The sequence below is a fragment of the Thunnus albacares genome, chromosome 3 (assembly GCF_914725855.1).
Source record: "Thunnus albacares chromosome 3, fThuAlb1.1, whole genome shotgun sequence".
Taxonomy (NCBI): domain Eukaryota; kingdom Metazoa; phylum Chordata; class Actinopteri; order Scombriformes; family Scombridae; genus Thunnus; species Thunnus albacares.
Genome location: NC_058108.1, coordinates 28,019,853 through 28,045,846, shown reverse-complemented (window position 1 = coordinate 28,045,846; position 25,994 = coordinate 28,019,853). Strand labels below are relative to the sequence as shown.

Here is a 25,994-nt window from a genome sequence, read left to right as displayed (position 1 = left end):
ATGTATACCCGATTGAGTAACTGTCTGTTCATATTGAGGGAATACAGGAACAGACAGTGGGGACTCATGTATTGAGCATGTGTCATACATTGTTCATAACCTCCTTACATGTAGTAATAGAGTGAATAATAGTTTTATTTTTATGGCACTTTTCTAAACACAGTTAAATGCTTGGTTACAGAGAAGCCTAAACAAAAAGTTATGAAAAAGTGAAAAGAAACATAATATCATACCAACACATAACACATACATAGTAGGAAGGACAACAAAAATACTGAAACATGATCTCTGACATATTTTAAAGTAATTTGCGTCCATTTGAGTGATCATGATTGTATCACGTTTGGCTTCAGACTGGGGTGAGGGGGTGCGTGTCCCTGACCCACCTACGAGGGTCAAATGTCAAAAAGAGCCATTCACATGCCAGTAACAAGTTTGAGGATTTCTTGGTAAGACAAGTGTTTGAATGACAAAAGTGCTGTGTGTGAAGGATGTGTCAAACACAGGGGTGAGGACTAAACCCTCATGCAAGGCTTTTGTATTAAGGGGCGACGTAGTGATTTCTAAAAGTCCGGGTGTCAAGCTTGCGGGGTGCAGAGAACAAGAGCAGAGACAAACTGTTTGGACAGCAACAGTGAACGCTTAATATCCCACAGAAAAGTAATTTTGACTCTTGTATAGTGGTTTTGCATGTTTTTTTCCCCCCGTTGACCACAAAGTAAAAGTTTAGTAATAAAAAGCACTGAGTTATATATTCAGAGAACGTCTTAAGGCGCCTTTACACTGTGCGATTTTAAACTGTCTGAGATAAAAGTTGAGAATGGTGAGAGAAACGTAGTGAAACGTTTTGGTCGTCAATCCTCAATCTCAGTCAAAATTCTGTCAGAAATTTAAGCTTAAATTTTCACAATGCGACTGCTGCTTCGACTCATGTCTACAAACCAACCAATCAGAATATGACATGAAATGACACAGAATACGCTGGCCGGCATTTGTGCAATTTTAAAAAAAAAATAAAGTTTAGGTGGAAAACACACTTGTTCTCCTTAATGGAACACAAAAACCAAAACAACTGGAGGTGAAATTAAAAAAGAAGTTTGTGCGCTACGTTTCACCACGCATTCTGCACACCTTATATTGATGTCGTAAAATCTGACAGGATGTGACCGAGATTTTATCACAGGCATCTTGCACAATGTGACACGCAATAAACTTTCACAATCGTTGTCGTCGTACAGTCTAAAGGCATAATCCAAATATAAATACCAAAAATCAAAGTGCAGGGCTGGAACCTGTTATCACATTAATATTGATTGACGGCTGCAATCACTACACTAAATCTAAATCTAATTCTTCTGATGCTATAATTAGTTGTTTTTTAAAGCAATGTTTGTAAATAGCAATAAGACAAACCTATAGTTAAAAGTATGACTTGTTTACAGACACACAGGATGGCAAATTACCATCTGTAACTCTAACCTTCAGTCACTAATTGATCAGCTAAATGGTAACGCCTGTACAACCTATAAACAGCCCTGCAATAAATGCTATCTTTATGAAACTTAAGATACCCCGTGGAGTTTTTGATCACTAGTAACACTACGGAGCGAAGCTTTAATGAGCGGCTCACAATTTTCTTTGTATTTTGGACTCAAAGGCAACAAAGGCAGGGAAGAGGACGGCTGGCAACCTGGATGTAAACAATGTAAACAATGCAAACAATTCGACAGGATATTGAAAAAAAAAAACTGGCTTTGCAAATGTTTTATGTGTAAGGAAACACATTCAACATATTTGTTAAGGATACACAATGTGTTTTTGGTGAGAAGCAGTAAAAGAAAACTCCACAGAGCAGCTTTATGAGACCGTGTCAGAGAGGTGCTGATGGAACCCAGTGGTCATTTTTACAGCCATACTTTGTTGTAGTAAACAGAGTATTTATATTATTCTTTATTTAACTTCTTTTCTTACTAAATAATGGAATGGAAATCAAATCATGAAAAATAATGGTCAAAGCAGCCGAAATCTACCTAAAGTTATTACTTGATTTCTCAAATAAAATGAATCAGAATTCATTTGGAACCTGAATCAACTCTAAATGATTCCCAACCCGACAAACATGCAAAACCACCGATACGATCCTCCAGAAGTAACACAAAAAAAAGCTTCACTGTTGTTACTACAATATCTAACTGTGGTATTTATTGATGTGTCTGTTTCTGTCTCCGGTCTGTGTAAATGTCTGTCCGCAGTGAGGGCAAGAGTACGGCCTCTCCCCTGTGTGTATCCTCATGTGAACGTTCAGCTTATCTTTGCTAATAAAGCGTTTGTTGCAGCAGGTGCACGAGTACGGTTTATCCCCCGTGTGGTAACGCTGGTGCATCTTCAGCTCCGTCATGCGACCGTAAGTCCTGCCGCACTCGGGACACTCGTAGCTGGGCCGCACCTCCATGTGCTGCCTGCTGTGAAGCCGCAACCCGCTGGACGACCTGAAGCTCTTACTGCACTGCGAACACTTGAAGGGTTTCTCTCCGGTGTGGATGTGGCTGTGTAACTTGAGGCTGGCGGCGGAGGGGAACCCGTTACCGCAGAGAGAGCAGAGGTGAGGTCTCTCCCCCGTGTGGATGCTCAGGTGCTTTTCCATCTTGTTCTTGTTCAGGAAAGTCTTGCCGCAGATGGGGCAGCTCATTGGCTGCTCTCCCTCGTGTAAACTCATGTGCTCCGTCAGCTCCACAAGCGTGGAGAAGGCGTAATCGCAGCGAGTGCAGGAGTACGGCCTCTCCTTCTTGAATTTCCTGTGTTTGAGGCAGTGTTGCTCCAGGTGTTCCTTCTCCTCAAAGGTTTCAATACAACAGGAGCACTGATACGGCCTTTCTTCGGTGTGAGTTCGCAGGTGGTACTTCAAAGCTGTTAACTGTAGAAAGACGCTGTCACAGTGTGGACATCTGGATTCCCGTCTGTCGTGGACCATTATGTGCCTCTTGTAGTGAGAGAGCTTGATGAAGCGTTTGCGGCACAACGAGCAGTAATACTGTTCATCTTGATGCCCTTGCTCGTGCTTCTTCAGCGCATACTCCACCTTAAACTTCTTCCCGCAGGTGCTGCACTCATAAGACTTCTCGTGAACCACCATGTGCGTCTCCAGTTCTTCTACGCTGCTGAAGGTTTGGTTACATTTCGGACAAGTCCCGTTGTTTTCCTTCACATGAATCTCCAGGTGTTTGTTGAGATCTTCTGGGAAGGCGTAGCTCTTCTGACACTTGGGGCAATTGTAACACTCACCATTAGTTGCTTTGCGATGGGTCACTATGTGCCGTTTCAAATGATACATTCGGCCAAATACTTTGCCGCAGTCGTTGCAGATGAGGCACCGAGGGCTGGACTGGACCTTCTTGTGTGATTTGAGATGACTCACGAACGCAGCCTTCTCCTTGAATTGTTTATCACAAGCGGGGCACGACAGGCCTTCAGCCGCGTGAGTCTTCTTGTGTGCTTTCAGCTCCGGCCAGCTACCTAAACTTTTCCCACATTTAGAACAGATATACTGGCCCAAGCCGTGCTGGTTCCTCAGGTGTCGGGTCATGTGGTAGGACTGGCTGAAGGTCATGGTACAGACTGGGCAGCTGAACGGTTTCTCCTTTGTGTGCGTCCTCATGTGTCTGGCGAGCTTGTTTGGCCCTCTGAAGCGCCTGTCAACACAGATGGGACAGAAATGGCCCTTTGTTTTGGTCTTGGAGGCGACTTTTTGTTTCTTGCTGCCGTCATCTTGAGATTTAGCTTCATCAGAGTCTTTATCTTCCAACTTAACTTTGACTGCAGATCCTTCATTCTGAGCGTCGTCATTACCAGAGCCTGCATCAGCCTGCTCCTCCTCCTCCTCCTCGTCATCATCATCACCACCACTCTCATGATTATCTTTGTTACCTGACTTCATTATTTCTTGTTTTTTCTCTCCATCACAATGTTGGTAACCCTCTGTCTGGGTGGACTGGTCTTTGCTGTGTGAAATGATATGACTTAAAAACGCACCATTGTTCAGGAATTTCTCATGACAGTCGGGACATGAGAGAACTTTCGACGTGTGCGTCTTCTTGTGACTCTGCAGCTCTGCGAAGCTCCCTAAACTCTTCCCACACGTTGAGCAGACGTGCTGGCCCGCGCCGTGCTGGTTCCTCAGGTGTCGGGTCATGTGGTAGGACTGGCTGAAGGTCATGGTGCAGACTGGGCAGCTGAACGGTTTCTCCTTTGTGTGCGTCCTCATGTGTCTGGCGAGCTTGTTTGCGTCTCTGAAGCGCTTGTCCACGCAGATGGGACAGAAAGGACCTTTTTGTTTAGTCTGAGGGAGGGAGAAGTCTTCATCTTCGTCATCATCGCCATCATCACTGGCTTTGTCGAAGCCTTCCTCCTCCATCATATGTGACGATGATGAGGCGCCATTATCACCGTCTCCTTTCTCACTTGCTTTACCACGAGGCAGATTACCTTCATCGCCACTCTTATAATCCTCATTATCACTACGATATAGCTTATCATTGCTGGAACAGTAGTTATCTTTGTATCTAGATGATCTTCTTGGGGTTTTAGTCTCACGTGGTTTCGTTTTCGCCCTTTTCTCCCCGCGCCGAGGCCTTCCTCTTTTTGCCACTCTTTGAACAGGAAGGTCTAAATCGTCTCCAATGTCCACACTGACTTCATGAATATCAAACAATTCAGGATGATTTAAGGCAGATTCCACCTCTTTACCAATAATCAACGCCGTGGCCAAGGTCAGAGTTTCCTTCTCTAACAAAAGCCTCTCTTTCAGTTGCGGGCAGTTTGTTTTTTCAATCAGCTGAGTGAGGATAAGTGTGTCTTGTACGTCTCTGTAGTTGCAGGATCTCAACAGCTCCTCTAACGCAGAGACAAACTGCTCTACAGTCTCTCCGGGCATCTGAGCCCTTTGATGGAATTTAAGGCGGTACATCTGAGAGGTGTGATCAGAGGTGAAGTACAGCGTCAGCGCTGAGATTGCTGCTGCGTAAGTGGTTTCACCCTGGATCAGTGCTGTGAATATGCGCTGGCCCTCTTGGCCAAGGCAGTTTTGTAAGAGCACACACTTACTGGAGTCAACCAGCTCGTTCTCACCGAGAGCTTCAACGTAGTGTTCAAAAGCTTTGAGCCACTTGTGCCAAAATATGGCTGGTTCACCAGGGACAGATAAGAAAGGTGGGGGTGGAGACAGGATGATCAGTAGAGGCTCTGGCAGCAAATCCTGTTCCGTCACCTCCTCATCTACTTCTACAGTCACTTCACCCATTGTTGGTTTCTGGGTGTGTGTTTTTTTCACCGGAGGCGAAAGATAATTTTATTTCTCCTTCTTTGAGTCGCTGAGTTAAGACATCACCCTCTTCAGTCTGTGTTCAGGCTCTTGATGCTTCATCCCACTCAGGTCAGTCTTGGAGCACTGTAAAAGAGAAAAAACATGAGTTAGATCCAGGCTCTGACAAGACGTGTTACAGTGTATGAAATTATGCGCACCTAAATTATGTGATGTGGCAATAGGTGAAATTTAAAAAATGTATTTACATCCCAGACACAGAGGAACTGTCTTGACAAAGTGAAACAGAAGCTACAAATGAACACTGGCTGACAGACACTTAACCAGATATTTGCTTAAATAAGGATTTAAATGATTTACTTCAACACTTCCATAATGTCGGGGGACTTATAGGAAACAGATTGAAAAAATAAAAACGGTACAAACTGATACAGCAGAGATATCCTGATTTTCATCCCTTTTATTAGTGATACTTCAAAAACGTTGAAACCTCAAAAGCCTCTTATTAGACCCCTCCTGTCTGTAACAAAGACTTCATAGAAAAAAAATAAAGTCCAAACCTTGATTATCTCAATTAAATTTCATCCTGAGTCACAGAGGACATTATACATCTGTTGTATTTACCCCATGATACTACATGAAATGCGGACTGCCCCTTTAACAAGTCATCACAGTCCCCAAAAACACAGAGTTGAAAACTGGTATTTTCTACAGGAATGTCACATTATATCAAGGAGTGTTTCTATTACTTTGCCTACTGCTCCATTTAATTTGGTTTAGAGAAAAATGTGGGAATGACCCTTTAAGAAAAGCTGTTATTTCCATGGTTTCCCTCATTTGGATTACTGTAAGTATACTGTATAAGGTTATGATATGAAACAACTGTTGACTTGTGAAACACAGGTGTAACTGAAACAATCATTAATTGCTAGTAATTGCTGGAATTGAGCCGCCACTGATGTGATCAGTTTCATCTGTTCTCTTCCTGCTATGATGAGTCAAAAGGTCCATGAATCTGACAAAAAAAGAAACATGTCTGATGCTTCGATGCTAATCAGCCTGTTCAGATTCAGGTTTGCAAGATGCTTTCAGAAAGTAACAAGAAAAGTACAAGATAGACAGATTTTTTTTTTAAAAAAAGGACAAAAAGAAAAACAGGTGGCGTTTATCTGTCACACCTGTCACTCACATCCAAAATATTAAGAACATGTTGCTCCTGAGTTCACTGTCAAGTGTCTTTAGTGGAAAAAACTCTTTTAGTTTCACAACAGTTTGACTTGCATTTGCAGACTAATGAGAAACATTTGGGGGAAAAAAGATGCAGTTGATGTGATTCCCATGAAATTCAACTTCGCTCCTTTTGTTTTAGTTTTTTAAAATTATAATTCAATCTTCCAATTACTCTCACAATTAACTGTTTGGTCTATAAAGATATAAGAAAATTACCACCACAATGTCTTTAACATCCTTGAATTTTGCTTCTAAAAGTGTTCCTAATGTATGTCAATGAGGAGGATAAAATATTAACGCACTCCAGTACACCACCACCACCACCCGCTATGACCTCATTAATAAACATAAAGTAGAATTATCACCTTTCTGACAACGTCAACAAAAACTGAAAGTGTATAAGCTTTGTAAAAGTTGAATTCATGGCAGAGCTGTTGTATTGGATTTCATCAGATTGTACAAGTGTACCTAATGAAGTGGCCGATGAGTGTACAGCGCCAGTCAAAACATGATATGAGACAGACACTATTATGATTGTATTATCAATAAACAAAGCTCCTCTCTCTCAAGCATGCATCGTACATTTTACAGCTTCACAACTGTTTTTGAAAAAGTCTTTTCTAGTTTCCATGTGTGAGCAGACACTGACAGCAGGGACGAAAAATAAACAAGATGGATTTGTTAAAGAATGGGTGATCAGTACTAAATTCCTTAAAGCTAAACTGCTGATTTTGGGGGACAAATACTTAACAAATACCACTGAGGCTCTGTTGGGGGGGACTGGGGGCCTCCAGAGGGGCCCCTGGTTGAACAGATGTTACAGATGTTTCAGCGGGTGCTGAGCTGTTGTTTCTAGCATGAAATAAAAAAAATACCATAAACCGAAATATTATTATTAATGACAACAAACTGCACACACGGTCTGGATTAATGTGTCAACGTTTTTTGTTTTTTTTTTACCAGTCAGCTTGAATATGTGTTTAAAAGAGACCCGAGCAGAGTCACACAGATAGTGACAAGCTGTGTGTGGAGACGACACACACCTACACAAGACAGAAGGAGCCTCGAAATCACTAATTAGCAATAATTAAGGAGGAGGAGATGAAAAACTCACCAAACCAAACTGGGTCACAAGTCACGACGTGTGCACGCAGACAGGCAGCGGAGTATCGGCCGCTTCGGATCCGAGCTGCGGCAGCGTGAGAGCGGCTGTTTGTATCTGAAGCTGCTGCAGCGCTACTGATTCATTGTCTGGATAATAGTGTTGCAGGTATTTTACAAAAACACTTGGCTGAAAAGCAAATCATAAAGTAGAAAACATATCCGCCATGCTGACATCCTTTCTTCCGGACATCACAACAGCTCCCCCCGGGGGAGTGTCTCCCCGCCCACAGCGCCCCCCTGTGGAGGGAGGCTGCAGGAATTACTGAGCAGTGGCAGAAAGTACTGTATTTAGGTACACATTTAAGGTACTTATACTTTACTTGAGTACTTCTATTTGATGCTACTTTATACTTCCTCTCCACTACATTTCAGAGGGAAATATTGTACTTTCTACTCTAGCTTTAGTTACTTTTCAGATGAAGATTTGACCCGATGGAGGGAGGAGGGTGAAACTCATCGTCTAGTGTTTTACTATCACACCAGGTTTAAATAATCAAATATGATATATATAATCTCATTAAAATGGATTTGATTACAATTGCACTGATGAATTAAATTACTGTTCATGATTGCTTAAATAATTTGATTACCATATGAGTGCCAGTTATCAGAGACTGAAGTCTGTTTACATGAATTTCAGAGTGAGACGTGCTGTTTTAACGCCACTTGAGTATTCACAAATGTCAGCAACAGCGTTTTCTTAATCAGATACTAATTATTTGTATAATCTACTGCATATTTTAAAGGACTTGTTCACCCAAATTACAAAAAGCATCCTCATAGTACCACTACTGATGTCAGGCCATACAGATAGTTTAGATTTTATTTGCTTATTTCCTAGATTTTGCAGTGACTGTCTCTGGGATTTTTTCCTCCGCCCCAGTACAGTGGAGATTAATGGAATTAATCATCAGCATCAAAAAATTAACAAAAATCCTCTTTCCAAAATCAGTGCCAGGATAAGTCATTGAGCTAACCTTGAACATCTTTATTAAAACTACTATCCACCACAGATACTCCCCTTGAAAACTGATCACAGCAATGCCTGTCATGACACAGAGTCATAAAGAACTATCTTCACCTACAAGAAAGAGTCTTGCAACAGATGGTAAGACCCCCCATGGAACCTTGATCTCAACATCATGGAGTCATTCTGGGATTACATGAAGAGACAGAATCATCCAACATGCCTAAATCCACATAAGAACTGAGGTAACGTCTCCAAGATGCTTGAAACAACCTACCTGCCAAGTACCTTGAAAAACTGTGTGCAAGTGTACCGAGGAGAACTGGCAAAGTGAGGTCAATCTGAATATTTTTCTTCTGTTTACTGCACTTTGTGTCAAGGCATTATTTTTGTAAGCTCAGTTTACTTTTGGTGCCTAAAACTTTTGCACAGTACTGTATATGTGTGTAATTTTGGCGAACAGACTCTTTCTTTTGATAACATGGCAATTGTTGGCAAGGTGCATGCTATCATTATAATGAATGCACTTTGCCTCTGCTGAATCACCTGTTGCATAATTCAAGTACCTGCTGGAATCAGTTACCTCGAATGCACTACTTTATTCTGGGAAGTGTATCACACAGGCCCTTCACACACTGAGCAAAACAGTGAAACACTGATTAATAATAATTGATGGACAACTGATAAAACTCTGGTTCTTGCCTCCTTTTACTACCTACTTACTAAAAATGCTGGCAGGCTGTTGGGGATTCAGTTCAGGGTTCAGTCCAAACCATTAAGGGAGACCTGTTATGCTCATTTCCATCTCTGTATTTTTATTCTGGTAATCCACCAAAGTAGCTTTGCATGATTCACAGTTAAAAAAAAACTCCTTATTCATTTTATAATGGCCCTTTATGCAGCCCCTCAGTTCAGCTTCACTCTCTAACAGGCAGTTTTAGTTCCTGTCTCTTTAAGGTCCCCCTCACGATGAGCCCACTCTGTTCTGATTGGCCAGCTTTCCGAACACCTGCTGAGGGGCAGCCGTATCAGAGTCGTGTTAAGTTACCACTGATGCAAACCCAATATCTCCTGTTTTACTGCTTCATATTAAAGGTAAACTTTGGTATTTTTGAACCTGCACCATATTTCCCCATCTTTTTGTGTCTAAGTGACTAATGGGGACAACAGTTTTTGGAATTGGTCCAGTGTTGAGCAAGAGCACTTCAGCTGGCAGCTGCTAAATAGGCTATAATATAATCCTTTGGGGTAATAGCGTCCCATCAATTTATGTCCACTAAAAATTCTTGTTTTTGCCACCGACAGGCTCAGATTGTTATTATAAGTGTCTGACAACATTATGGAAAGGACCACAGAGAGAAATAAAACTTTTCTTTACCTTTCACTTGATCCAGTCTGTTTGTTAGTGTCTAACCAAAGTCTTGCTCAAGGAGAAGTCTCGCTCTGAAATCTCACAAAAATATCACCGAAAATAAGGAAAAGCATAATAGGTCCCCTTTAAGGCACATCTTTAATTCAGCTAATGTAATGTAGGGGTTGATGCACAGAGACATGTTTACTGTCCCAGTACAAAAACAGACCACACAGACAAACAGTTTAACAATGACCATTTATTCACACACTGTATGGGACTTAAAACAAGCATGACAAGAGTGAGGGAGGCTGCTGGCTGGGTGGGAGGAGAATCTTTAAATTATACATGAGCTAAAACTCGTACAAGAGGATTTTTGTTTGCACTTAAGAGAAGTACAAAGTACATGTGTGTGTATCAGCCTGGCTGCTGGAGTTGAGGCCAGTGTACCGATCCTGGGGCCTTGAAACAGTTCAAACTTCAGTCACACTCACCTTGAATAAGATGTGATTCTCTAAAATATCCTACACTCTTGTTCTGTGCTCACTCGTTCACTACAACTTATTTTTTTATGATTCTTGTTAAATCTAGACAGCTCATTTTCCCTCTAATCGATCGGTGTGGCTGTGAACTCCAGTGCTGTTTTACTATAACATTACACAAAGGTGGCCGAGCTACATACAACAGCACACGAGTAGAAAGGGGTTTCCCTGTACAAAATCCAGCTTAAAAATACAAACATACACACAATGGCACCCTTTGCTTAGCTGTGAACAACAGAGACAGATGAACAGGCTTCTAAACTGAGCATAGAGCCATTCATACACGCATGCTTCTATGCACACGTGTCACACTCAAACACACGCTCAAACTTGTAAAAAATTAAACTTCAACAGAATAGGATGAAATGTGTGGGGTTTGGCTCAGTGCAAGCATTATGGCTTGGGAGGCTGCGGTAATAGGAGCGCTGACAACAGGCAGTAAGACAGTAAAAAACATGGTTTTCATATATTCCAACCAAAACCCCAAACATCACATATCACTCTCTGAAACCGCGCCACACTCTCACTGAGAATGCCTTAAGTGCTGAAGAACCCTCGCCCACGCTCTCCATCCTTTTTCAAGTTCAAAAACTGTGATTATCGATTGTTTTTTTTTTCCTTCTTTTCCTCTTGTGTGGTGGTCTTTTAAAGCTGACTGCTCCGTGTATGTGTGCATGACCCAGTCTGTCAACAAAAGCTGCTCACTTTTATGCCGTTTTTTAATAATTCTCCTCTTTAATCTTTAAGTTCCTCTCTCCCAGCGGGAGACACAGAGATGGCCCATCAGAGAGTGCATGTGTGTGTATTTGTGCACTTATGTGTGTAAATACAGAAAAGAGAGAAGAAGCGTTGTGCAGAAATTCCAGGTTCCACCAGTTCCTCGACATTTACTCTTCTAGCTCTCGTTGGAGAGTCTCTGGAATAGGCATGAATATCTGGTAGTATACGCCGGTGTTAATGTGTGTGTTTGTGTGTGGAGACGAGGACAGTAACTGTGTGTGTAAGCACAGTGACACAGAGGCGTAAACGAGTAGGAGAGCGACACACACACACTCGTCGACACAGTGAGGATCTTTGTGAACGAGGGGAGAAGGCGAGTGAGAAGTGTAGGTTTAGTTCTTTTGGGCATGAAGGGCTGTATCATCATCAGTCCGTCCCATGTCTCCTCATCTCGTCCTCCCCTCTCCTCCGAAGCCGCCGGCTCTTTCTCCTTTAGTCCAAACACACACCGGCCCCTCTCCTTCATTTTGTGTATGTGTGTGTATCATTTTGTGCAGATTTTGTCTCTAGAGTCAAACGAATGAGGAGAATCCCGTCACAGGGGTGCGTGACCCTGGCGGGTTGGTGTTGGGGTTGACATGCGTGTGCGCAGGCTGCCCTGTGGGCATGTACGCGCCGCCTGTGCTGTGCTGGGTGACCACGGTCTGGTAGTAGGGCTCCGTGTCTGCAGTGGCGCACTCCTCGTAGGCGAAAGGAGCGCTGATCCCTTTAAGGCCTTTGGGCTGCCGCTTCCAGGAGTTATAGTAGGTGGGGTCGCTCATGTAGTGGTTGACAAAGGAATGCTTGGGCTGCTCATCCTCATAGTCGCTGTCTGTTAACTGGATACAAACACAAACACACAGGAGTTAGTAGATTTATTAGAGAGACAAATACAGACACTAGCAGGAAGGAATTTTACTGTTAAAATGAAGGGCTCATACAAAGCCAATCATCTGTTGTCAATAAATATTTGTGGCTAGCCATTTCAGTGTTTTTTCAAAAAAATATTTTTTGTTATTTGTGCTTTTATTGGACAACAGACAGACAGGAAATGATGAGTAATTGGACCGAAGATGCTGAGATTACATGATACACTTTACAGATGACACTGTTGGCACATCTGATCCATTATCAGCAGCCCTTTGTTTCAGTTCAGCATGTTAAATTCACAATGGAGGCAGACGGAGCTATTTAGTGTGATTTCTCTTTATTTTTCACCTTTTCTTTTCATCTTCCACAAGAAAGACTCGGCTCAAACAACATCAGTAGAGTACAAAGCACGTACAATTGCTACTTGCAATTTATGAGAAAATGCCAAGATTGTTTCAGTGGCATGAAAATAGTGGGCTGGTTTGACCTTCTTTTTGTCATCGATTTTGTATTCACATTTGTACAAAACAGTATAAAGATGGGGTTACAAGTTCATTAAGCAGAGGAGTGAGAAAACAAAGGAGTCCTCAAAAAATCATACATTAAATTTAGATGTTGGCTATCAGCTAGTGCGTTTTTAAAGTATTTTTGCCTTTATGTAATAGAAGACAGCAGGGGGCTGACAGGAAATGGGGAATGACATGAAACAAAGGTCCGTGGCCGGACTTGAACCCGCTGATGTTGCAATTAGATGATCATCGTGTTAAAACCTTGAGGTCAGTGATTACCAACCAGGGGGTACTTCTGCGGTTTCCACGGGGTATGTGGAAAGCTGAACTAATTAAATGAGCTCAACTGAAAAATATATCACATATTTGTGTTAAGGATGAAAATAAACAGCCAGATAGGATTACAAATTGGTGGGATGCTGATCTTTACAATAACCAGTAAGCTGCCCATCAACCAGTTGTCAAACACTACGTGTTGTAAACAGTGTGTTAAAAGTAATTAACAAGCAAGCAGAGAAGTTATAGCTAAAAGTACAGTTTTAAAAGAATTAGCTAAAAGTAAATGAAACAGTTAGTTAAATGTAATAAATGTTTTAAATGTCCAGTTTTTTTGCCACTCCAAGAGTTTTTAGCATGAATTCCAACTTGAACAAAACAATCTTAGCAGTGACAATTCACATATATGAACAATAGGTACAAATGTAACAATATTCACTTTGATATAATTAATAGTGTTAAATATCATCCAGTTTATAACTCATTCCTAAGAACGTATTTGGAACATGATGGGTGCTGCTGATGAACGGGTACTTGAGCTCATCTATTAGCGCTGTGGGGTACATCTAACAGAAAAGGTTGGTGTTTAAGTGCAATTTTGTACTGCACTTTTTTAGAAACACGTTTTTTTCCTGGCCAATAAAGCTTTTGAATTTGAGAGAGAGACAGTGAAGAGAGAGACGAACAGAGAGAGAGAGAGATACCTCTGACTCAGAGACCTCAGTGGGCTTCTCAGTGAGAGTGGTGCTCTCGGTGAGTATGGCTCCGTTATAGTTGTTACAGATGTCCTCGTCAGAGTAGTGAAGACCACCTGGGCTGGGCCTGGGGGGAGACCTGGACACACACACACAAACAATAAATATCTGAGATATTTAAAAAAAAAGAAAAAAAAAGCCAGGAATGTGTGTGTGTGCTTGTGTTTGACTGCACACCTGGTCCCGTTCTTTTTCAGGAAGGAGTTCTTGCTGTTGAGCGTTCTGCTGTTGAGCTCCAGAGCGGTGAAACCCCCGTTGTCCAGAGTTACAGACTCCTCCGCTGTGGTGACGTGCTTCCCTGGAGGAAGAGGAGAAAAAGGAGTTTCATTTTTCAATTTTTTTTTGCTCAGTTTTTAATTGGTTCAGACAAAATCCCCAAATCCCCAAAAACAAAAAAAGTTCAGTCACTCGTCTAAAATTTTTTTCTGCAATGGTTCCACTTGCTTTACACAGAATTTATATGAGCTTCATTTATTGTGTATTCAGAGAATAAGAAGCAAATAAAACTAGGAATCATAATATGGCACTCAGGAAAGAGAGAAGAGAATATCTTCATAATTTGTCCACTGAAAACCAGAACAAATTAGCAATAAAGGAAACAATGTCATGTTTTAAATTGGGATGAATGTGATTGCTGTCTGGAACAAACCAAAGCCTTCTGAATAATTTAAGGTCACCTAAACAAAAATTACATTTCCTGTTTCCCCACAATTCTTCACTCTAGTTTTGCTTGTATGGTCACCTTGAATGCACTTGATCTCTCCCCTCCTACAGCACCTCCCTCACTGCGTTTGATCGCTCCACTGCCCAGAGGTTGTGCCATGGTTTCCATGGCAACTCAGATTAACAGCTGTCCTGATGTAACCTGTGCTTGTCAGGGCAAACTTTGTCTTACAGATGTTGGCGTACATGCACAAGCACACAGGGGGGCCATAAGAACACTGAAAGAGGTTTTTCCTCGCTGAAATCGTTACTCCTCTTCATACTGGCTGTTAAAAGATCCACTTCAGATGTGCTTTCAATGTAAGTAAGTTTATCTGAAGCTTATATGAGGCTTCAGCAGTCTGAGTTAGTCATATCAAGAGGATATCTGCTACATTTGCAATCTTTTTAGCAGCAAATTCCTAATTTGTGTTTCCTCAGACAGTTTCCCTGTTGAGCTGCAGTGGAAGTATAGTAACAAAAAGAGGAACTTTGGCACTAAAAAGACTGTAACATTGAAAGATTAACCTCATGATTTGACAGATTTGGACAACTGAGCTTCATATTAGCTTCAAATAAACTTTTAAAGACATTTTTTGCACAGAAGGAGCTTGAGGATTGTGGCCCCAATCACATAGATTGTAAGTGCATTATGAAGGGATCTTCTAATGATCAGTATGAACAGGAGGAATCATCATGGCAAGAAAAACCTATTTCAATGTTCATTTGGACTCCAGACTGTTGTGAACCCGCCCTTTCACCCTACAACCAAAGTCTTAACCCTCAAACAACCCTTTGAAAGTCGGTCCCAAAGTGACGGTTGGCAAAAATACTCTCACTCCCAAGGTATAAAACTAAAAATGGTCCTCACAAAGACAGACACCCACATCCACAAACACACAAAGTGAAAGTAAAAGCACTGCTGCACCCACAACTGAGAACATTACAGTAAACCTGACAGGAGAAGAAACTCTGATGAAAACAGGAAGAAAACATGAAAGACTAAAAGCTTCAGAAGAGAAACTGGGCAACACATCAGACAAACTAACAATATTTTGTCATAATGTGGATGGAGTTTGTCCTTCAACCCGTGTTGGTGAGCATCCTTCCCACTGACACATCCTTCAGTAAGACTCTGATCCCTCCAGCTCCCGGCTGCTGAGGCTTTGTGATTGACCCTGTGGAGGTGGTGCGAGCTCAAACATAACAGAGCGACCCAGATCAGAGTATGAAACACTGAGAAGTGAGTCTGCATTTTTTTCCTGAGGGAACTCTCAATGGAGGAGTGATTCTAATGCACAGTTTAATCTGACCAGTAAGCTATTATGAGGCCTCCTATAGCTGATATATGGCTGTATTAAGTGTTGAGAATTTAACTTATGCAGGCTTGTCTAAAAATAATTATGTTATAATGCAGCCTTAATAACTTCTAGCAGTGACTCTGCTTCCACTTAGATGACACTGTAGATTTACCAGTTTAGCTTTACATAAATTATAATTTTAGGCTATTAAAACAGCTAGCACTAGCTAAATTACTTATTGTTTATGAGCTTTATAATTACAAGCTTAACAAGTAAATTTTGTTTAATTATAATTTCAGCATCAACCTAAAGCCATATTCAAAATCCCATGAAAATTATAGTTGGAGATAATTTCTTCCTGAGATGCTTCAGGGCACTGTTCACCCTGAATCATCCTGTTGAAGGAACAAGGTTGACCTTGTTTTCCTCCGCGTACACCCCTTAGAGGTGGCAGTCGTGTTGTAGGAACAAGACTGCTGGAGGCAGTGTTGGCACAGTACAAGTGCATGTCTCAACTTTTCAGATCATTAAAGGTGAAGTACATTACAATAAATCAGTAGAAAGTACATGTAGTGTGCCTGCTGAGGGAGGGAATTTCACACTCAGGTGCAAAACTCCCCCCAAAAAACCCCAACAAACCATTGTTTAATCTCCAAGTTGCCACACAGCTGAATAAATCTTCCCACTGGGGCCACCCTATTAAGCATTACATTAGCGCTTGAACGTCAGAGCCACAGACCTGTGCCGCAGGCCTTGTACTTGGTGCTGTGTCCGTGCAGCAGCAGTGTGAAGACCAGGACCAGAATGAGGATGAGTCCCACCAGAGCCATGACCAGCAGGAACCACCACTCCTCATAGAACGGACGCTCAGACAGTGCTGCAGACAGAGAGAGGAGCGAACAGGAGAGGGAGGAAGGGACACATGTCAGGGAGATATTATCAACATGTTTTTGTCAAGTCCACTATGACTGCAACTAACGATTATTTTCATTATCGACTAATCTGCTGATTACTTTCTCAATAAATGCTTAGTCTATAAAATGTCAGAAAATAGAGAAATGTTCCTTATAACTCCTTAGGGCCCATGATGATGTCTTCAAATCTCTTATTTTGTCTGATCAACAGTCAAAAAATCAAAAGATTTTCAGTTTATCATCATGTATGTCACAAAAACCTTCAAGTCCTCACATCTGAGAAGCTGCAACCAGCAAATGTTTGGCGTTTTTGTTTGATAAATGACTAAAATGATTATCTAAATTCCACCATGATCATATAGTTTGTCCCACAGGACCAAAGACACTCCTCGCAATTTGTGGATGATATTTTTTGAGGACTGACTCTAACTGAGACCCTGTTGTGCTATTGTCATTAATGTCACCCAGCTGATTTTTCAAATAGACTGAAACAAACACCTCAGATCATTTGAAATGCTTCCTCCCTCAGGTGAGTTTATTGGGTGAAAGAGAGGAAGCTGAATAAATGTCTGGGTTAGATTTTTCATAAATGATTAGATTTATTTGGTGATATTCTGTTGGTAGGAAACAACAATGCAGATATGCTTTCCGTATTGCCTTGTTTTTGGACAATGACAGTTGTAGCTGTGTAATTCCACCTCTAGATGGCAGCAGACACAAAAGCACATGACAGCGATCACAGTAACTTTCCACTTCACATCCAACCAACAAGAAATCCAGTCAAACCCCAGTTAGACGAGCTGGATCACCCTGGGTATGTTCATTAGCCTGATCGTTACCGGTGTGTGTGTGTGTGTGTGTGTGTGTTTGTGTGCATCTTTACCAGCGAGAGCAGCAGAGGGTGTACTCGGCTGTCCGTAACCATAGCGATTAACAGCAATGACTCTGAACTCGTAGCTGATCCCTGACCTCAGACGCTCCAGCGGCACTGAAACAGACCTGCTGCTGGGAGGAAGCAGTCTGATGAAGGAATCCCACACGCCTTCATCTGCAGAGAGAGAGGGTTGAGTCAGAGTTTGATGGACGGGCAGACAAAGACAAGACAGAGGGTGATCCATTTGAGAATTATTCCCTTTCATAATTCTTATTAAAGAAAATCATAAATTGTCAAATTAAATTCAAGATGATGATAATGTGCAGACAATAACTGTTAGACAATAAAATGGATCAGTAGGAGAATTCTACGCTCTCAGCCTGCAGAGTGTTTAAACAGCTTGGCGCAGAAATCCACTTACTGTTTAACACCTCTGATAATCTTTATTAGAAAATTGCAGCTGACTTGATTTGCACAGCGGGTCTTGATGAAACTGGAGAAAGCTGCACTCAGTACAGTTTAGCGCAGGCTAGTCCTTAACCTCCCTCTTGATTGATGAAAAGAATTAGTGCACATGATGACGAGGTGCATGTCAAGTTAAGATTTGGCTAACCTGTGTTTCTGTTGGAGCTTACCTGAGGGACGAGCCTCAATAACATATCCAGTCACAGGTGCTGCACCGATATCTCCGTCTGACCAGTGGATAGTGAGGGCAGAGGACGTCTTGGTGATGGACATCTCTATAGGTGACCCAGGGGTGCCTGTAGAGACACACACATACTTCACGTTATCACTTAAAAGGACATTGTATTTACTTATATTAATTCCCTTAAACGTATCCTTGCGTTAACCATAACCACTAAGTTAGTTTAGTTTATTAGCTTAAATACAACAATACAAACATACAATAACTTAACATGTTCTGTCAGCACATAAATAAAATTACAAGAGCATCATGTTCCAACAAGACTTCCTAGTCTGTGCCTTTAAATCATTAACTAAGATTATTTGAGTTGAATGCTGGATGACATGAGTTTGAGGACATAATAGAACATGTTTTTCATTCTGTATGCCTGCACCATACGCACACAAGAGTAAGACCTGAATATGCCTACAGTACATGCCTAGCCCCACTCTTGCCTGAACCTGAAACTAATTCTAGTTTACCTTGTGAGCACCAGGTTTTTGTCCCTAAATGGGAGTTGACAGACACACACACAGAGGTACGGCCCTGCTTACCTTGCACAGGCTGAGCAGTGATATTTGCTTGTATGGGTGGTCCATAGCTGACTGTGAGAGCCTGAACGCCGAACATGTAGGTTGCTCCTTTGATCAGGTCTCGAACCTTCAGCCATCGCTGCCAGCTGCCCTTCACATCCACTGTGACCATTTTACTCACTCCTGCTCTCACAAAGATAACCCATACAAATGTCAGTATGAGTCTCCACATGTATTTCTCTGTGTATGGGTATACAGCAATGTTCATGCCTACCTTGTATAGGAGCAGTGGGCTGGTAGATGACCCTGTAGCCCTCCAGCTGTCCATTAGGAGTCAGTGGAACTCCCCAGGACACGTTGACACTTCCTCCTGTCACCTCTGAGAAGGACAGAAAGCTCGGCTGGCTCGGAGCTGCAGACACATACAGGATGACAGAAGAAATAAAAGTAAGAGGAAATAAAAAAAGACTATAATACGATGGTTGTTAACTGTCTTTAGAGAACTGAACTGTCACCACTCCCTACCGGACTGCAGGGTCCGGGCCCCGCGGGGATCACTGGCTGGGCCGTCTCCAGCTGTGTTGAAGGCAGTTAGGGTGACCAGGTAAGGTGTGTAGCTGGTCAGGTTGGTAAGGTGCACACGGGTGTCTGGGACAAAAATCACCTTCACCTTCTCACTCTGGTTCTGTTTGTCCCTCTCCCAGTAGTGGATCTGCAACATGAGAAAGACTGTCAACAACACCGGCTCTGTTTTTCATGAATCTCCTAACATATTATGCCGCTCCCGTCTTCTCCTCTTCCTCAATTCATTTCTGCCAACTATTGTATATATATTATTTACTTTTTGTCTGTTCCCCTCATTGATCCATATAAAATCTAGGAGCTCGTGCGCAGTTTTACTATGAGGAAAAAAGTGGTTATAGACAGATTTGTTTGAGTGTTGACAGGACAATAGACATGTAGACTACTTTAGACGACCTGATACCAACTGAAGACAATGTATGTATATTCACAATACATTTGATCATGTGTTCAGTGACATGAAAAGGCACTTACAAGCATGATGTTGCGTTCATGTCACGAGTTACGTAATTAACTTAGATGTTAGCGTTCACATCGACATCCAAGTCTTTAATTACTAAACTTGGATACTTGGATTTTCCTGATAACTCTGACATGGCGCTCAGCAACAAGGAAGTGCCTGAAATCTAAACAAATGGATTCCTCACATCAGGAAAGTCTGTCTTTCAGGGTAATCAGACCTCCTTTGATGGATATAGTGCTATTGTCAGTGCACAGTATTTTTAACTCTCACATGACCAACTTTCCAATCATACAACATGAGTTTTCCTCATTTGGACCAATCCAGTCAAAAGTTAAATATGAGTTCCTTGTGTGTAGCATTTTTAGAAACGTCGTGTGGCCCTACATGTCACTTCCAGTCCATTTCTTTGTAGACTGCACATGCTCAAGGGGTAATGACCCAATAATCATTGACATGACCATTAACTTTGATGACATTGGCCAGTAATGAAGACACACAGGCTACTTTGGTCAATCCCTGTAAGCTAAAATAGAACAAAGGTCACCTGATTATTGTACCCCTTATGAGGAGATCAATATTAATATTAAGACTTTGTAGCTTATAGCGTGTGAATGTCACAACTTAATAACGCAAAAATTTTGTTCTTCAATCTAAAACAAATTTAAAGCTATGGAGAATGTAGAACTAAAGTTCAGTGTGTTTGTCATTTTTGGGCCCGTAGACAGATCAATGTATCACTCTTGGATAAGTTAAATATATCGGAGCTGATGTGAGGAATGAGTTACTTCATAAACTTTGAAAAAAAACAAGAATTTCTAAAAATGCCTGAACTGGTGACTTCTACATTGTAGTGTAGGACATACACTTCTAATGAAACAGACTGTGTATAATGAGTGAAACCAATATATTTAATATTTTACTATATACAGTAACAAAATCTGTGAAATGCATTAAAACAGCTTGCCTCATGTCCATAATGGTACTGGACAGGTGCATATCCACTACAACAGTCTTTACACCTACAGCTGCTTGCACTAAATCTGTACTTTTACAAATCGCTGCATATTTTTCAGCTGAATATAGAGGAAATACACTAATCTATTAATGTCTTAAACGACACCTGAGAGCCCGGCAAAACGGCTGACATGGAATTGCCTTGACTTTCCCCAGGCATACAGTCATATCTGATGCACACTAACCACAAGGTTATAGAGGTGGTTGAGCCTCATGCATTAGAAATGAATCAAAAAAGTAGTTTGTATACACAAGGGCCTTCAGAGAGAGAGAGAAAATAGCCATGGCAGCTTATATAGTACTGTTTCTCATACTGGTTGGTGCAAGTGCAAATTCACTGAAAAACAAATACATACAAATACAACTCGGATCATGAAACCATGGCCTTTATAAGCACAGGCACACTGGACATTTTATCTAGGGGTAGTTTTGACAGCGTGCCGGTCGATTTGTGGAACATCACGATGGATACAAAGTGAGAAACTGACAGATATTGATATATGATTGATATGATTTCTTTGACCTCAGTGTACTGTCAGTCAATACCAACATGCAGCACTATAATGTGGTATTCTTGCTATTACTGTCTGTATGATATGTATGTATCATAAATATAAGTTCAGAGTGCTCCAAAGGGAGGGATTTCAATGATACCTGGCATCTGACATTTAGCAGACATGCTTTAAGGGCAAATGGTTCGATTATTCTGATCTGTGGAAGGAATTGATAGCAAAGGTGTTATTATGTTAATGTGTTATTGATCATTCTTGTAAATAGAACTCAATGTTAGGTTTTTTGTTAGAATAAATTATGTTTCTTTCTGCAACACAAAAGTCTATGTGCAGTTTGGGATATAAAGTAAAAAGTAACAGCCAAGAGCTACTTTTGTAAAAGGGTCCATTTTGTTATTCTTAACACACTACAAACCATTATAAGCTATATTTACAACTTCCAAACTTGGAGGTAGCCGCTCTGGAGTAGCACTTGAGGGCAGCATTTTACCATCTGTGTCATTCCACAAGCTCTTACATTAATGAGATAGAGAATAACTCATCCATATGCTCAACTTAAAATAAAAGTGTATTACTTTCTGCATAAAAGTTTTAAATATTTTATTTTAAAAAATAGGCAATATCTCTTATGATACTTTGTTCTAATGGCTACAGAAAAAAAGTCCCGGCCATTTTGTAATCAACTCCACTGGTTTTTAGAGGATCTTTTTGGAGTGTGATACCAACAGGATTATTCTAACAAAACAATTTAAAGTTATCATGGTTGGATGTGATTGTGATATGATTTGATAAGATCATGAACCTTAAATGGATTTTCTAAACATCTCTTTGGTTAAAGAATTGATTTAGGATCTTAAGCCTTGATGAAAAACAGCGTCTGGATGTTTGTTTTGCACAGGAGGAGGAACATTTTTATCACATCCTGGTTTCTGTTTGTTTCTGTAGCACTTCTACTAGAATTGACTGACCCATTTTGGTAGGAATAGCAAGATGGATGTTGCTAGTGTCTTTAAGTTGATTACCAGTTGCATTACCTGTTACCCCTTAACCATCATGTTCAATGTGTTTAACAAGCCCACAAGGGCATTTCAGTACAACTAAACGGTCGAAAAATACACTTGCAATGAAGTTTACCTTCAGTCCTACCTGCTGTCTGTGCTTCTCATCTAACAGAGTAGGAGTGTTAACCGGAGTCAGAACCTATAAATTCATTAAACATTCTTTCTTTGCTCTATTTCTCTCGTCTTAATCTCCTTAACCCCCTCTGCCTCACATTCCCCTCCCCATGTCCATCCGTCTCTGGTAGTTTAAACGTATTCCCTTGATCCTCTCTTCTAATCAGGATTCTACAGGGATCACTTGCTCATCTCATTCCTTCACTCTGCAAATATTACATTCCCTTCTTTCTTCTCCATTCCCTCTTCTACTCCTGCAGAAATCAATGTGTCTAAAGCAGGACAGATAACCTTGTGTTTGAAGTACTAAGAGCGAGGGGGTGGGACAGGGGAGTTGACGGGGAGAGACAGGCAGAGAAGTGATATTGAAACCATTAAAGGATATTCAGATTCTTCCCCTAACTTAATTCTCTCTTTCTCTCCTCTCTATAGGACACTTGAAGGTGCAGCAGAGCAAAACCCCTCCAAGACAAGAGGAGAGACATTTTAAATACAGACAGAAGCAGTCCTGCATGCTTTTCTATTACATGGACATTCATACTGAAAGTACTCATCTGTGTGTGTGTGTACGTGTCTGGTATTCACCTGCGACAAGGAGGAAATCTTTGTGTGTTTACATGTTTGTGTGTATCCGTGCGTCACCTTGTATCCTTGGATGAGTCCATTCTGGGTCTCGAGGGGAGGTGTGTCCCAGGTCACCTCAAGGATGGAGGGAGACGCAGCTGACACTCTGATAGACTGGGGGGCCACCGATGGAGCTGCAGAGGGCGAGGTGTTATGTTAGACGTTTACTATGCTCGTGTGTGTGTAGCTGGGTGTTAAGAGTGCGAATTAGGGAAGATATGTTCTACCCTTCCAATTAGAATGGGCCTAAGGCAGTACCTTGTTACTCCACTGTACCGCACATATGCATGAACACTCGGCAGTGTGCACCTAAGGCTAGAGAAAAGGCCATATCACCCCATGTCATCATTCCCCCTCCAGCCCTTTCTGCCTCTCCTCCCGCTCCCCCTGCTTATCCTCACCTCTCATTCCTCTGCATGTGACATGTATGGCCTACTAAACTCTACAAACACACACACACACACACACACACACACACACAGACACATACACACACCCTTTGATTAAGAATGCAGCAACGGTCTGATGGAGGGACTGTGAGATTGTGAGAGAAATTGCAAAAATGTGTGGGTGTTAGTAACATAATGCGCATGTCTGTTCACCTGCACTCTTGTTTGTTTGTAGTTCCTAACTGTCTTGCAGTAGTGTGTGTGTGTGTGTGTGTGTGTAAGAGAGATATATCTGATGGATCCATGTTTTGACTCTCTAGTGAAAGTTAAACAGGGCTTCAGCCATCACTACAAACTACAAAATAGATGACCTTGCACAGCTCTGGACTATATTCAGATCAGATGTACGAACACACACACACACACACACACACACACACACACACACACACACACCCTGTGAGGACACTCATTGACATAATGCATTCCCTAGCCTCTTAACCTTAACCATCACAATGAAATGCCTAAACCCAACTTTTACCCTAAACTGAACCTAAACTCAATTCTAACCTTAATCTTAAAACCAAGTCTTAACCCTCAAACCGGCCAAAATGTCCTGACAACACAGAAATGTCCTCACAATGCTGGTTTTCAACTGAAATTGGTTCTCTTTAAGATAGAAAGACATGCACACACACACACTCACACACAAAACAAAAACCACTGAGCCTCTTATAGTTAATGTCACTCAAGGGGCCATGAGAGCAAGACAGGAGGTGTGGGCGGGACAAAGCAAGAAAGGGAAGAGAATGAGAGAGCAAGAAGAGCATGAGACAAGAGAAAACAGAAAAAACAGATTTTTTTTGGGACAAAAGAATTCCAACTCGAGGCCCACTTACTAGCTTTTTCTGGAACCTTCAAGTATATCATATCAGTGGATGAAATGTTCTGACTGAAACCAGCTACTGAGCTTGCATGTCCCTGCCAACTGAGAAAACTCCATCCTCTGATGAGGACATACAGTTGAAAGCTCTGGAAAAAGCAACTAAATGGACCTTGAGTTGGGATTGCTTTGTCAAGCTACTATTTCAAAGGTCAAGAATGAGATTTCATGTTTAAAAATGATGATACTGAAAAGGAACCGTAAATTAAAAGACGGAGTAAGTGTAAATCAAGAGAAGGAGGGGGAGGCTGTGAGGATCTTCATACCCCAAGGTAACTGATGTAATAAGAGCAATGATCTAAAGATTCAGCTTCAAACTAAACGTTCCTTTATGTTCCCAAAATGCAACCTTCTAACAAAGCCCTAAATGTGCGACACAGGGGAGAGAGGAAGCTTAAAAACCACATTCAACAAACAAACCTCCTTTCTGACAGCATATTCTACAAGTGTAAACTTTCATGAACAAGATGTGAGGATCACACGTTGAAATTTTGATCAACCCTACAGTTTCCTTCTGTTTCCACCTACCTGCCTCTCCAACAGACACCTCAACAGGGGTGGAGGGTGGGCTCTCGCCGATGATATTGTAGCTTGTCATAACAATCTGGTAGCGTTTGAACTTCTTTAGTTCTACAAAGAAATGAAAATACTTGAATTTATACAACATGTATGCAAAACACATAGGTTGGCTGTCATTGCCACTTATTTTAGCAGCTGGTTGCTCATCAAATGAACTAAATCTAAAACATAAAGACCCCAGAAGAAGTAATCCCCAGTTCCATCTTTAAGCACTTACGTGTCAACTCAAACTCTGTTAACGAGGCACTGCTGACTGTCTTGAAGGTGCTCTTGGCTTGGGAAGAAGGAGGGAGAGATGGATGGAGAGGAAATCAATAAATGTTTCGAGTTCAACGACAAATCGTCCAATTATAATGCCATTCAATAAAATTACTGTATTTAAGAGAAAAAAATGTTTGAGAGACTTTTATGTTTCAATACCCTTGTCAGACTCAGTGTATGTTGGATGAACACAGATTGTCCATCTGTCAATCTGTTGGAGCAGATACTCAATCTACTATAAAGCACTTCAGGCTGTTCAGTGCATAAAATATGTTATTGTTGCAGTGTATTAGAACAATATGGCCTCATAAGACAACAGCGGTCCGGTGAGGGCCATTTGCTCAGTTTCTCATCATGGCCACACAGTCCATCCCTGGTATCTGCTCTAATTTGGACATTTGAAAGCATTTTATTCTCCTTTTCTATTCTCAGTTTTGTCCTCTAACATTTAAGATCTCTAAAAATAGTCTTTTCAAAAACACTGAAAAAGTGGTTTCTTGGAAAATAACAGCTTCACACTGTAGCTTGAATAGTGAAAAAAGGTCTTTTTTTAAAAACTAATGGATCATTGTGATGTTATAAACATTTCACAAACATAGTGATGCACTTAATGTAATGGTAGAAACCTTTTCCACCTCTGATTTTCTCTATTTTTGCGTATTTCACATATTACATGCACTGTCACTGACATATTTGTATTTTG

The 25,994-nt window shown here is 41.3% G+C and overlaps 2 protein-coding genes and 1 long non-coding RNA gene across 5 annotated transcripts in view; 1 reads left to right on the top strand and 2 right to left on the bottom strand.

The window, feature by feature from the left end:
• Nucleotides 1-1,009: 1,009 nt before the first annotated feature.
• Nucleotides 1,010-7,902, bottom strand: LOC122979736 (zinc finger protein 420-like). The gene is made up of 2 exons (XM_044347440.1): nucleotides 7,662-7,902; nucleotides 1,010-5,443 (listed from the first exon to the last, which is right to left on the bottom strand). The coding sequence occupies exon 2, from the start codon at nucleotides 5,294-5,296 to the stop codon at nucleotides 2,189-2,191; it is 3,108 nt and encodes a 1,035-aa protein (XP_044203375.1). The 5' UTR covers nucleotides 5,297-5,443; nucleotides 7,662-7,902; the 3' UTR covers nucleotides 1,010-2,188.
• Nucleotides 7,732-9,515, top strand: LOC122979740. Its single transcript, XR_006402910.1, has 3 exons — nucleotides 7,732-7,817; nucleotides 7,910-8,016; nucleotides 8,725-9,515. It is a non-coding gene; the product is annotated as an uncharacterized LOC122979740 (long non-coding RNA).
• Nucleotides 9,516-10,273: 758 nt separating this feature from the next.
• LOC122979734 (protein sidekick-1-like) overlaps nucleotides 10,274-25,994 on the bottom strand; it is a 247,661-nt gene continuing 231,940 nt past the window's right edge. For all 3 annotated transcript variants that reach the window (XM_044347437.1, XM_044347438.1, XM_044347439.1), the window contains 12 exons: nucleotides 25,248-25,304; nucleotides 24,980-25,081; nucleotides 23,138-23,253; nucleotides 19,275-19,461; nucleotides 19,024-19,161; nucleotides 18,771-18,932; nucleotides 18,167-18,292; nucleotides 17,541-17,705; nucleotides 16,483-16,620; nucleotides 13,918-14,038; nucleotides 13,690-13,819; nucleotides 10,274-12,169 (listed from right to left, as the gene is read on the bottom strand). In XM_044347437.1, the coding sequence (XP_044203372.1) occupies nucleotides 11,864-12,169; nucleotides 13,690-13,819; nucleotides 13,918-14,038; nucleotides 16,483-16,620; nucleotides 17,541-17,705; nucleotides 18,167-18,292; nucleotides 18,771-18,932; nucleotides 19,024-19,161; nucleotides 19,275-19,461; nucleotides 23,138-23,253; nucleotides 24,980-25,081; nucleotides 25,248-25,304 (1,748 nt within the window). In that variant the 3' untranslated portion in view covers nucleotides 10,274-11,863. The remainder of the gene's footprint in view (nucleotides 12,170-13,689; nucleotides 13,820-13,917; nucleotides 14,039-16,482; nucleotides 16,621-17,540; nucleotides 17,706-18,166; nucleotides 18,293-18,770; nucleotides 18,933-19,023; nucleotides 19,162-19,274; nucleotides 19,462-23,137; nucleotides 23,254-24,979; nucleotides 25,082-25,247; nucleotides 25,305-25,994) is intronic.

What these genes read in the sequence shown, in the direction of transcription:
- LOC122979736 (XM_044347440.1), bottom strand. Translation starts at nt 5,296, where the DNA reads ATGGGTGAAGTGACTGTAGAAGTAGATGAGGAGGTGACGGAACAGGAT.